The sequence below is a fragment of the Zingiber officinale genome, unplaced genomic scaffold (assembly GCF_018446385.1).
Source record: "Zingiber officinale cultivar Zhangliang unplaced genomic scaffold, Zo_v1.1 ctg127, whole genome shotgun sequence".
Taxonomy (NCBI): Eukaryota; Viridiplantae; Streptophyta; class Magnoliopsida; order Zingiberales; family Zingiberaceae; genus Zingiber; species Zingiber officinale.
The window spans coordinates 430,353-444,144 of NW_024589823.1; the positions used below are offsets into that span (position 1 = coordinate 430,353).

Genomic DNA, 13,792 nt, shown 5'->3' on the forward strand with positions numbered 1-13,792 from the left:
ATTTTAAGACTACATTTGCATTATTATAGCCACCATAAATCATCCCCTTCATGGAAGAGAAAAAAAAAAAGAATTACTTCAATCAATGACAGAAAAAAATATTTATTTAAATACATGCAAGCGTTCATATCATAGGATGCCCTGTTATATTCAAAGTCGAACCACAAAAGTATACTAACAATTTAATTTGATGACTAATACGGTAGTTTTAAACTTCCTTTCAAAACTATCAAACCCTACACATAAAAAGAAACAAAAAAAAATTAGAATATAAATAAAGAATTATGAGGAAAGGAAATGCAAAAAATACGAGAACGATTATTATCGTGTGTATATATATTTATTTAAAAATAATAATTACTGATTTATTGTATTTTTAAAAAAGTAATATTCATAAACGGAAAAGTGGTCGTTAGTAGAAAAATATTAATAAAAAAACAATTTAATTATTACAGAAGAAAAGTAAGATCATACCTCTCGTCCTCCTAGTGTAATCGTCTCTTCTTCGATATCGTCCAAGTGCAAAGTGTCGTATTCAGTGTTGTATTTTTTCATAATATCCAACGCTGTTAAAGAACTAAATGGATATACACCCATATCTTCCGCTACTAAAAACTTATTCGATCTTTTCATGAATCTCCCACCGCCTTTGGAACCACCAACGGGAGACTTTGGATCAACAAGTATCATCTTTGACATTTCAGAGTTGGAAGCAGCTCCTCGAGGGAATAATGCTCTTAAATCAAGCCAATAGTCTTCTTCTCTTATTTCTAAAAGTTGATTATCACAACGATAGTGGGAGGCCACAATTGGAAGTGTAAGTTCCCATAAGCACTGCTCTGATTTGATGCATTTATACAAGTAATGTAATTCTCGAACACTTTGAGATAGATTGTCAATGCTTCCGATGCCAGAGACCCCATCTAATAGATTCACCACAGCCCCCAAAGTAAGTGTAAGAAAACTAAATAGATAATCTACAAGATCCGCTCCCGCTTCAACATAAACAACATCGCCATTAGTTTTGTTCCGTTGTAACTTGACAGTTATTTCTTTAGATATAGATTTCCTCCCTAAATGAAATAGTGGGGATATACTTCTAGAGATAACTACACCATTGGCATTTTGCTCTAATTTCCTCTCTTTCAGGAAAACATTTGTCAATACAGTTTTGGATTCTGCCAATGAGTTTTTGAGTATATCCAGAACCTACACAAACAAATTCAATTACAAGAATTATATAAGTAGATCTATTAAAATATATATATATACGTACCGTAGATCTTTGGAGCGTCACTTTCCTTTGCTCCAAGGGGCAGCTGTCAAAATTTTCAATTCCATGTTTTTTCATCTCTGCCAAAGTATTCTTCGTGGAGCTCTGCATCACATATAGATCATCTGTAACCAGAAACCTCCCCCCTTTTACTACAAAAACGCCGCCAATATTTTCTTCCTTTTTCTCTTTAGCAAAATTAATATGATCCTTTAATTCCTTGTCCACATGGAATTCACCTGCAATTCTATCATCAATCGACGAATAATAACGTGTCATGGTGCGGCCACACTGCGAACACACAGTATGTGCTTCTCTGCTACAAGGTTTTCTTCCGTTGTAGAAGCAATCAGGGGTCTTGCAAATATAAATGCTCCGTGGATATGAATCGTCAGGGCGAAGCTTTAGATCCTCGCATCTTAAATCAGACACGCTTCTCGGAGCCAGCAACATCGTTTTGCAGGCTTCTGTGCTGAAGTAATCGATATCGAGTTTCTGGACGCTCTCGTAAAGGCGATCCATGAAGCCGAGGGAGGATTGCTTCTCGAGGATACGGACGATGGTGCCCAACGGCAACGTCAGAAAGCTAAACAATACGTCTATAAAATCGCTATTTGACTCCGCCAATATCACGCGTTCCTTTTTCACGTCGATCAGAAGACTGATTTCCATAGTTATTAGTAGTTCTTCAACCAGCATCAGCCAATTTAATCGTATCTACTAAAACGATGTATATATGTATGCTCGTGAACACAAGTTTTTTTTTTAAAACCAAAACTTAATATAATGCGATTGATGAGGAGATTTGGCTTTGCTTAAAAGGGGCACTAATTTGACACGGTCATTGTTTATCTTTAAATTAATTAAACAAAAAAAAAGACATTCTATTTTTAGTTTAAAATTTAAAAACAATTATTAACATTTGTTAATTGACTGTTTCAATTAGGGAATTACTTTTTGCCATCATATCTTAGTGGATCTCAAAATAATTTAGGGAAAAAAAATAAAAATAAATCCATGTATCAATTAATTAATTATTATAAAATATATTGACAATAAGGTAAAAGATAATTATATAACTTAGTAATCTACTGACGCTGTGGATATGTATCCAGTTAAATTTTACAAAATTTAAACAATCAAAAAAATTTAGGGTCATGCTAAAGAAAACTAAATAAGGTAAAATCAAACAGGATTTTTGTTGATAATCTTGGATGGATAATCAAAGTTATCAAGGATAATCCCTAATCAAACGCACCCTTATGGTTAATTCCCAAGCAGTGGTTTCATTTCACGTGTTTCCTAATATTTATTTTTCCACTTCGACTTTGGTACTCATATAGATCGTTTCTCTCCATGGTACAGTAAAGTCCTCTCCATCCCCGATCAAGGTAATATTAATAATTTAGATGAATGAAAAAATAATAATATATAATATATATAGTATGTTTTTCGTTATTTTTTTATAATTTTTTCCTTTATTTGTTTACTTTGATTGTGATCAGCGTTCCACTAAAATGTCTGTCATGCCTCATATTAGTATACGGTATTCTTTGTCCTTTCATTAGTTTTGTACATTATTCTTTTTTATTATGATTCATCCAAAAAAAAGCATTTCAGATACTATTATAATAAGAAGACTAGGAAATCTGTCTGGGAGAAGCCCCTTGAATTGATGACGTCTATTGAGATAAGTCATTTTATGAAACACTGATATTCTTGTTAATTTTGGTACGGACTTCATATCACACCAATTTTTTTTCTTTAGGTTCATGTTTGCCTTGGTATAAAAAGTTTAACATGGTCATGTCGATTAAGTTACTTGATTAGTTTTAAAGTTTATCACACTTGTACTTGCTTCAAAATTCTCACACAAAAGTATATAACTTCCCTACATGGTTATTTTCTACGGTATTTAATTTGCCGGTGCATATCTTATCATACATATGCCAATAACACGTTGATTGTACTATAATTAATTAGCCAAATTGTCACCAAGTGTTCGTGATTAAGACGTACTATGCTAAGTAGGATATATATTCTTTGCCTCCTATTTTAAAGTACAACTCTTCTCAAGCATGGTATTTGCTTGCCCGTTTTATTTGATCAGACACACATGGTGTTTGTATCCTTCTTCTGCCCTCAAACATGTGTCTCATTCTTTGCTCGATCAAGGGCTTTCCTTGTTTTTAAATAGATTTAGCTCCGGCAAATACATTATTCATTAACTTGGGCGAGTTTGGTGCATGGTTCAAATTATGTTGTACCTAATATCTAGTGAACAAGAAAATATTTCACTACAAGATTGTTTCTTGGCCTTGACTTCATTCGTGGCTTGTATATATATCTTGAATTTGACATGTTATCCTGCCAAATTTCATCTTGCTTTCTTTACTTAAATGTATCTGGTTGAACTTCCTCTTTACAAAATTTTTTATTGGTCTTTATTTATTGCTCCTCACTTATTCTTTTATTGGAAATCTCATTAATTAGTCTTTGGAGTACCATAACATTTTTTCTTTTTGTATCAGAGGGCAGATGCATCCACAGGCCGGAAGGAGTTTACTACCTCAGATGGTCAAAAGTATGCACTGATTTCTCCCTTTAACAATTTCTTCTAGTTTTCTAAGTTCCTCCAGCACCGCTGTTTTTGTTCCATTGGTAAGATTATTTTTATTTGTTGTAGATACTACTATAACAAGACCACAAAGCAATCCAAATGGACAATTCCTGATGATCTTAAGGTTCTAGTTGGCTTTTCATTTTTATTTCATCTGTTATATCTTTTTGTCCTGTTATACTTTTACGCCAATAGCTAAACATGCATGGCTTTATATATGATGAGATAATTTTTACTCACACTTTGATTTTAGCTAGCCCGGGAGCAGACAGAGAACACTGCTGCTAATCTGACATCAAATGAAACATGGCTTTCTGCTGCCCTATTTTCTTTATGATTATGAATGTGACATTATGATAATGCATTACTTAATACCTTTGTGGGACTAGGATTTATTGGGAATCTAATCTACCTATATATTTGAAAATTTTGGGCTGTAAATTGTTTGTTATTGCAATTAGAGCACCTAATTATTGCCAACTTGGTGTACCATAATGGAATACAGAGCATTTCTTGAATCCTGTGACTTTATAAAGGCATATTACTCAACTTGATCATAGTATAGTATAGTATAGTATAGTATAGTAGTAGAGTCAATTGTTTTACTTGAATGTATTTTGATTTTGTTCTATCCCTATACTTTAGGCAAACAAAACAGCCAGTGGAGAAATTAAAGTCCAAGACCGTCTGGAGGATGACGAAAGATGCTACCGACTAGAAAAGTTTGATGGGTTGCAAATTTTTCAGGTTAGTTAGTCATTTTTGTTTGTGACCTTTACTTGTACAGGAATATATTGATGATTTAGAGAAAGAGGAGGAGCAGAGGAAGATACAGAAGGTGCATCAGACTTCGTATGGCGCCAATTTCATATAGATTTTTTACTAGATATATAGATAACTCACTTCATTCTTTCAATGTTTGCAGGAACAATTACGGCGTGTGGAAGAACGTAAGAATAGTGATGAGTTCCGTATGTCGATGGAAGAAGATATTGCTGCTGGAATTCTTAACATTACAGATACAAGAGGTATTAATTCGATTTTCTTTTTTAATTATAATGTTAAGTATAATCTTGTGTATCAACTATATGCTTACTAGTTGGTAAATGCACGTAACGTACGTGCATAGTTTCACATAATAAAATCATGTTTATTATAATTCATGTTTACGTACATAATTTCGTGATTCGTCTACACTTGAATACTTGTAGTTTCTTACAATTCAAAAAAAAAAAAATGACGCCTTTATTCCAGAAGGAATACTTCCTTTCGTTATCACTTATTCACTGGTAATGTAAGCTATTGCTTAACGTTGTGGATCCTTCATTTTCTTAAAATGTTTTTAATGTTGTTGATCAGGAATTCACACCGGATACATTGAGTATGTTCTAAAAAAAATTTAAGAATCTCCGAATATATAATCCAGACATGAGAGTTATAAATCAAAATTTGCCTGAGCAACAAAAATTAATTAGACGTTGTTAAATGAGATCGTAAGTATTTTATATATTTTTCAACTGTGGCATTTTGAAAAACATATTATAATTTAATATGTATTATTATTGTATATAGTTTTTTTTTCCTATACAGTAAAAATACAGCAACACATAGATGAAGATGAAGGTCCGTCAAAATTAAGATTGCTCCATCTTAATCGACATGTTATTTTGATTTTAATGTTCTCCTTTGATCGTACTCTCCTTAGCCAACTCAAAAATATTAGAAACTCAGTCAGTATATGTACATTTAGTCAGTCACCTTATCCTAACTCTAGGGGCTTAGCTCTTCCAGACTCTCATTCCAGTGCGAGTTATAAGTGAGCATATTCTTACGGTCAATAACTCACAGGTCAGCCTTTTACACTCTTATTCCCGAGCGAGTTATTAGCAAACAAAGAAGTACTAGGAAAAAGGAAAAAGAAACAAAGGCTGAGGCCCGACTAAATTTGCATTTATTTAATGAAGTATAGAGGACACTATGGTGAAAGGGGCAGCATTTGAGGACGTTATGATGGAACAAGTAAATCAGAGCCTGAGTCTAGTCAGTTGGACCTGAGCCTCCTTTGACCAGACTTGGAGGGGAGGCTTGTGATACGGTGCGTAATAGTGGGATCTGATAAGTTGGATAGTCAGAAGTTAAGGGGATGTGACAGTTAGAAGCCAAGTGAATGTGACAATTAAAAGTCAAGGGGGCGTGACAATCAGAAGTCAAGGGGACGTGTCAGTCAGAAATTATGGGGACGTGACAGTCGAAAATCAAGGAGAGGGGCAGTCAACAGGTAGGGAAAGAGGAGGTAGGACCATGTAACGACGTTAACAACATGATTCCCAGTCAGGTTCTCATAGACTGAAACTCCATATCTGAGATACTTTGGTAGGCAGTCGGGGTGATACCTGACCTAGATCTGACTGGTCGGGCTATCACAGCCTGGTTGTACCTGCTCTCAGTAAGCTAAACTCCTGGTAAGCTAACTCCCGATCAGCTCTTGAACGATCTCTCTGCAACTCTCGACCCTCAAGGTTTAAGCCATGTGGTATACCCGATTGATTATCCCGAGCTGCCCTATTCATACCCGATCGGGACAGAAGACGCTACATGATAAGAAGGTCAGGGAATAGTATCAGAGAATAACTGCTGCGTGTCAGAGAATATTTCGATGGTTTGCGGTCATCTGCGAATGGAGGCTTCCTTCAGCCTACCAGAGGATGCCACGTGTCCTCCATCACTCGACAGGACCTGACACCCGACATTCTCTGACATCGATCAGCCTTCAGAGGTGTGCACTGACATATAAAAAGGGATGTCCTCTCCCTTGCGTAGGTACGCTCTCTCACACATTCGCACTTGTCTTCTACTTTCTTTCTCCTTCAGACACTGTTCTTCTGGGGAAAAAGTACTTGACTTGAGTGTCGGAGGGCTTGTTGCGGGGACTTTTTTTTCCTGGTTTTTGGCCTCTAACGCCTGTGTGCTTGTTTGAGTGTGCGCAGAGCTCAGGTACCACCAGCCCAGTCATTGTCGGTCATCAGCATCACGTGGGAGTCCGTTTTCATAAGCGCATACGAGAAAGGTATCTCAGTCACCCCTCCGTCAACACCAGTAACAGTACACCCGCCTTTAATCCGACTCATATTCCGGACAAGATCACTACACATTAGAAAAAAAGAATATAAATAAATAAATATGAGGAAAGAAATGAAAAAAAAATACGAGAATGATTATTACCGTGTATATATATATATATATATATATAACTTATTTAAAAATAATAATTACTGAAGTATTGTATTTTTTTTAAAAAAAATAATATTTATAAACGAAGAAGTGGTCGTATGTTTTTATATTATTTAAAAAATAATAATGTTTTTATATTATTTTTTTAAAAAATAATATTTTTATATTTATTTAGATATATGTATGTTTAACTGTTATAAAAAATTTTAAAATTATCCCACGGATAAAAATATTTTTTCAAATAACTTTGTTTAAAATGGTTTACAAATTGTAAAAATTTAGATTTTTAAGTTTAAAGTTTATGAAATTTTTTGGATGATACTTTAGACTCTATTTTGAATTTATTTCAAGTAATACCATTATTTTTAATATGATCAAAGGGGGAGAACTAGAAGTCAAGTTTAGGGGAGGGTACATCTTGATTTTTTGACCATTTTTTTAATTGCAAAGTTTATACTAATTACCTTACTGTTATTTGATTTTGGTTTACCCTACCTTAACTTGAATTGCTCACATAAAAAAAGAAGAAATTGTAAATATCCCATGATAGTTTTGATGTAATCAACCAAGTCAAAGTTAGATTCTGTTGTCTTTTGATGCCTTGTGTTTAAGTGTGAAGGACTATAAGAGAATAGAAAGTCGAACGAAAAATGCAACTAGCAAGAATGACGCCACAGGAGAGAGTTGACGGACTCGGTGCATCTGAGGGACGAGGCGCTGCAGAAGAGTACGTTGGTGAATAACAAGGAGGCATTGATGTTTCCGAGAGATGAGAAGTCAGAACGGAAGATTGCACGTGAAAGTTGAAAAATGGATTCGGGTGAGCCCTATTCCGGATGGCCGAAATCACCCAAGTGAGCGGAGCCGGAGCGAAAAACCCGGACAGAAAGTCAACATAAAGTTGACTGGCATCCAAGCGCCCAGAGCTATTCCGAGCGCTCGAACTAGTTTAGTTCAACCGGGGCCCCTTGGCGAGGCGCCCCTGTGCGAAGGCAATCAGGGCGCCCGGAGCTATTCCAGGCGCTCGGACCATAGAAATTTATCCAGATCGAGTTGTTGCGATCCGTTGCACCGTGGATAACGTTTTATTCATACCAAGGCACCCGAAACCCTTTCAGGTGCTCAGAGCAAGACTATAATAATCTTAACACTCAAAACAACACACTCTATACTCCAATTCTATTTCTGTTTTAGTTTACGAGTTTAATTTCCTTGTACGAGGTTTTTCCGCCTCCAACGTTTTGTTCGAGAAGAAGGAGATTTGTGTATTGAGCCAACTTTTCTTGGAGTAGCAATCCTCTTATTGTCATCCAAATAAAAACTCTTTTGTCTCGTACTTGTTTCATTTCATTCTTTATTATTTAAAGTGTGTAATTGTGTTAAACCCCGATTGTTTGAGAAAAGTATTTTTTTTATTTTATATTGTGCAATATAATCTTCACCTCTTTTTGTCGGCCGTCAAAGGACCAACAATGATATTTTACTTGTTGGTATAATTTTTCTAAAGTTTTTTTTAGTGAAATTGCACTAATTTATTTTAATAATAGCTTCATTTGCGATTTATAATTAAGTTTTTGGATATGAAAAATATGGTTTAGAATATTTTCAAAGGCTGCGTATGTTTGTTTAGTTGTTTAAGGGTTTTCTTTTATTATCGAATAAAATTTCTTTCTTATAAAAAAAACCTCTTTGTTTGTCAATATAATTTCTCATCTTCTTCAATCGGTCTACAAAATAATCATTATTTTAACCGGTGTAATTTGGCCGTGTGAATATTGTAGCAGTGGCAGCGGTGGTTTTAATTTGCTCCAAATTAATTAAAATTTTCCACTGTAAACTCTTGATCGCATCCGGTGTTTGTGATTTTATAATGTTCACGATTATTTAACATTACTTAAACCGTATGCTAGCAGCTGTGGCATTAGAGATACATATATGCATATGCAACTCATGGAGTCGTCTGGAAATATAAGTGACTCTTGTCCGTTGAAAATTTGAACCATCGGTCTATTTGACTAATTTGAACTCCTTAAACTAATCGGTATATATATATATATATATTTAATTTTTTAAAAAAGAATATTTACTGAATTATTGTATTTTAAAAAATAATAATATTTATAAACGAAGAAGTGGTGGTTAGTAGAAAAATATTAACAAAAAAATAATTCAATTATTAAAGAAGAAAAGTAATATCATGTGTAATCGTCTCTTCGTCATATAGTTCAAGTGCAAATTAGTGTATGCATTTATACAAGTAGTGTAATTCTCCAACACTTTGATATAGTCATATAGATTGTCAATGCTTCCGAGATGCTAAATAGATAATCTACAAGATCCGCTCCCGCTTCAACATAAACAATATCGATCGCCATTAGTTTTGTTCCCTTGTAACTTGACAGTTATTTGTTGATCAGGTCTAGATTTCCTTAAATGAGACATTAATTAATCAAACTAACCAGATTAATTAATGTCTTAAAAGAAATTAAAAGAAAGTAAAGAAGCGAGGAGGGGGAGAGGCCGCCGCCGCCGGTTGAGACCTCACTGTTTCCTCTTCCTTAGCCAATTCCGCTTCCGGCATCGCCTTCTGGTTGAGGTCAATTCTCAAGCCCATTGCCGTCGAGCACTCAGTCAGCGAGGACGATGGCCCAGCCATCGGCCTGTTCTCGGCTGCGGCTTGCCGTCTCTTCCTCTCGTAGTGAGCCCTCATGTGCCCGCCTAGCGCTGGCCCCGTCGCGAACGACTTGGAGCACAAAGAGCAAGCGTGAGGCTTGTTTTGGTCCGCTGCTCCGGTGACGACGGCCCTTGATGCGGCGGCTCTGTATTCGGCAGGGAACTTCCGAATATGGCTGGCTTTGTGGCCCCCCAAGGCCTGGTAGGAAGAGAACACCTTACCGCACTGGGAACATACATAACGCGCCTGGTTGCGCTGTGTCGGAGCGGGAGATACAGACGGAGACGGCTGTCGGATAGGCGGCTGCGGCGGAAGTGGCTTGTCCTGCTGCGACAGCGACGACAGTGAAATTGGAGACAACTCTTGCCGCTGTTTTGGTGGAGACGGGTATGGCGACGGAAGTGACTGGCTCCGTTTCTCCACCTCCGGCTGAGAAAGCGGGGACCTTTCTTCCTCTGCCGGAGTCATCTTTGATAAGTCCACGAGCGTGAGGGCACACTCCTTCTCTTTTTCGGTGTGCCATGAAAACGACAGAGTCGATTGGCGGCGACGCTCTGTTCGCCTGCCCTTAGGCACCTTGGAGAAGGACGGCAGAGAATTGTAACCGCCGGTCGCCATTGCTCTGTTTCTTGTTGTGGAAGAGGAGAAGAGATTAGAAGAGATTAGTTGTGTTATATTTATAGGGACAAGACGAGAATCAGAAACGAATTAACTGGATGTTGTTTTTGTTAACGAATCAATGCAAATCAAATAATTCATTATTTTTTTCTTAATAGCGCTCGACTCGAATTACCCCGTGTATTCATTATATTAGGAAATACTTTTTATAAATGTAGAAAATTTTGATTAGAGTTTAATTTTATTAGAGGAATTAATTTATAATGTATATCAATCATGATTTAATTTCCTATATTGGGTTTGTAAATATTACCAGATAACAACAAATTTCATTAGACAACTAATTAGGTTTAGAATATTTAATTAATTATTTACTAATATGATTGGGAAATCAACCCGATCTTTTCTCGTATTTGTAAATATATCTTATTTTTATGAAGAAAAGAGCAAAACAATATTATTCTAAATCTTCCGATTTTTCTACAATCATAACGATTTCCATGTAAGTCGTTCTTGAACCTGAAAACAATTTAATTGTATCTAGGAAAATCATCTAATTAATATAGAAATATTTAACAAAGAGCGTCTGCTCAAAATAGTATAGAAATAACTAACAAAGAGTATCTGCTCAAAAAATACTATAGAAATAATTAACAAAAAAAGTATCTGCTCAAAATATATAAATATTTTAATTGATCGGATATCAATTAATTATTATAAAATATATTTATTCACAACAAGTAAAAGATAATTATATAACTTAGTAATATACTGATGCTGCAGATATGTATCAGTTAAATTTTACAAAATTTAGGATCATGCTCCTCTATCAGAAAGAAAATTAAATAAGATACACGTGTTTTCTAACATTTATTTATGAGATAAGTCATATTTTATGAAACACTGATATTCTTATTAATTTGGTACGGACTTTATATCACACCCAATTTTTTTTTTTAGGTTCATGTTTACTTTGGTATAAAAAGTTTAACATGGTCACTTGATTAGTTTTAAAGTTTATCATAATTATACTTGCTTCAAAATTTTCACACAAAGGTAGCTTCCCTATACGGTTATTTTTTGTAGAATTTAATTTGTCGGTGCGTCTCTTATCATACATCTGTCAATAGCATGTTGATTGTACTGTAATTAATTAGCCAAGTTGTCAGTAAGTGTTCGTGACTAAGATGTACTACTCTAAGGGCTAACGAGCGTGGTCATTCGGCAGATATCCAAGTATACTTCTGATTAATTATCTCTTTGTTGGAGCTATATTCGGTGTTGCTCGATAGTCACACGATTTTCATCATATTATCTTTCTGGTTGATGGTAATGGCGGCGTTCAGGAGAGGGTGATAGACGGCGGAATGCTTGGGAGAGTGGGTCCGCACGGCTTTGGGTTGAGATGGTAACAATACTCCATATTATGAGTTGCCGAGCGATGATAAGAGCAGAAGAGCGGGGTCCACTGTCAGGGCCCAGCGAGTTTTGCTCGCTTGATCTCCACAGATTGGACCACATGGGCTCGGGGCTCCTGATGTTGATGCATTGTGCCTACTCGAGGCCCTTTTGGCGGTTGATGGGTGTGGGACGCTCGACGCTCCGGGATAGTCACTGGCTCGGAATCACTTCTTTTTTCGAGCTAACTGGTCTCTTCAACATTGATGCAATTCGTGGCTTGTCTGAGAAGATGATCAAAGTCTTTTGGAGGTTTCCTGATAAGAGAGCGAAAAAAAAATTATTATCTATAAACCCTTGGGAGAAGACATTTATCAAGATTTTCTATGTGGCTGATGGGACGCCCATGACCACTTAATTGAATCTCTTAAAATATGTTTGTAATGCTTCCTTAGGCCCTTGTTTGATTGCAAACATGTCCACGTTCGTCTTTTTGTAGCGACGACTGCTAGCAAAGTATTGTAGAGAAGCCGGTCGAAAATCTTTGAAGCTGCAAATCGATTTGATAGGCAAGCGCTTGAACCACCTCTGCGTCGATCTAGAGAGTATGGTGAGGAACACTCGGCACTTGACTCCATCGGTGTATTGGTGGAGCTTGGCTATGTTATCGAATTTCAGTACATGGTCCTCGGGGTCAGTTGACTCTGTGTACTTTCGGATCATTAAAGGTTTGAAGTGAGGTGGCAATTGATCGTCGAGGATCTCTTGGGAGAATTGTCTATTGCTCCGCTCGGGAGAGTCATTGAGTCGGGTTGCTTTGCCCTTTTGCGTGTTCCGGATGAGTGCAGTCTCGGAGATGATCCTTGTTTCCTTTCAGCTCGGCCATGCTCTCCCGAGGGTGTGCGAAATAACAGTCTGTGGTATGGGATCAACGCATTCGGTACTTGTTGGTGGTTTGGTTTGCGGTCAATAGGGTCTTTTGCTCGAGCTCTTTGGTTAGCTCGCTGACCTGTCACCAATATAGCTAGGTCGTTGGACGCTCGGCAGTCGGCTGCCATCTGATGTTGCTGTTGCACCATCTTTGTAGCTTGGACATTAATTAGTATATGTAACTCTTTGAGTTAATGTTTCTGTGGTGAGTTGTCCAATATCTTTCAACTTCACGTCTCGGATGCAGGTGTAGTTCCGATATATGACGCTAAATATGATCCTGTCTGAAAGCTGAGAAGATGGTTGGCTGGGCACATGGCTCTGTTGTTGACTGGAAGAAGACTCCGCTGTGGCTCTAGTGTTGACTGGAAGAAGACTCCGCGGTGGCTTTGGTGTTGACGGGAAAAAGACTCCGCGATGGCTCTGGTGTTGACTGGAGAAAGACTTTGCGCTGTCCTGCAAGATCAGGAGCGTTAGTGTCGGGCTAGGGAAGGATTCCCGGCGTTGGCCCACCGATGCTCAAGTCAGTGATTCGTGTACGAGGAGAAGAATAGTAAGTAAATTGTAGCAATGAGTGTGTTCGACTATGAAATAGCACATACTCCCGCTTGTGAATGGAGATCCCCTTTTATAGTGACACTATAGCGTTTGTGCACGTATCTCAAAGTATATGTATATTTTCCAAAGCATCTTAGGAAAAGACAAGTCAAAGTATCTTCTGACACATTTACTTAAGCAAGTACGTAAATATCTAATATGACTAGCTAGAAGTTTCTAAAGTATTATTTGTTTGCTAAACATTCTCTGTTATCGATGACACAAACATTCAAAAGAGTACGATAAGATGTGTAGGTGGATCTCGTTGTAGGTCGACTGCGAGTCGTTCGGTCAGGATGTCACCAGCTCAGCCATACTGAATGGAGCTATCGACCTATTCTTCACTCAACTGTGCTATTGTGGAAGGGGTGTATTACGTTCGATCAGTTCGGAGGTCCGATTGACTAGGACGGTGGATCGGATAGCTTAGTGTTAAGGTCTTAACCTTGAC

At 37.0% G+C, this 13,792-nt stretch overlaps 2 protein-coding genes across 2 annotated transcripts; both read right to left on the reverse strand.

Moving 5' to 3' along the window:
- Positions 1 to 468: 468 nt before the first annotated feature.
- LOC122035951 lies at positions 469 to 1,972 on the reverse strand. The gene is made up of 2 exons (XM_042595110.1): positions 1,277 to 1,972; positions 469 to 1,209 (listed from the first exon to the last, which is right to left on the reverse strand). The coding sequence occupies exons 1-2, from the start codon at positions 1,970 to 1,972 to the stop codon at positions 469 to 471; spliced, it is 1,437 nt and encodes a 478-aa protein (XP_042451044.1).
- Positions 1,973 to 6,883: 4,911 nt separating this feature from the next.
- On the reverse strand, positions 6,884 to 10,416 carry LOC122035952 (zinc finger protein 36-like). The gene is made up of 2 exons (XM_042595111.1): positions 9,665 to 10,416; positions 6,884 to 7,037 (listed from the first exon to the last, which is right to left on the reverse strand). The coding sequence occupies exons 1-2, from the start codon at positions 10,414 to 10,416 to the stop codon at positions 6,884 to 6,886; spliced, it is 906 nt and encodes a 301-aa protein (XP_042451045.1).
- Between the last annotated feature and the right edge of the window lie 3,376 nt (positions 10,417 to 13,792).

Bases quoted from the DNA above. Each gene is read 5' to 3' on its own strand.
- LOC122035952 (XM_042595111.1), bottom strand. From the start codon at position 10,416: ATGGCGACCGGCGGTTACAATTCTCTGCCGTCCTTCTCCAAGGTGCCT. The intron at 7,038-9,664 runs GTCTCAACCGGC...TCTAATGTGTAG, and splicing joins AAGGAAGAGGAAACAGTGAG to TGATCTTGTCCGGAATATGA.
- LOC122035951 (XM_042595110.1), bottom strand. From the start codon at position 1,972: ATGCTGGTTGAAGAACTACTAATAACTATGGAAATCAGTCTTCTGATC. The intron at 1,210-1,276 runs GTACGTATATAT...TTGTTTGTGTAG, and splicing joins TGACGCTCCAAAGATCTACG to GTTCTGGATATACTCAAAAA.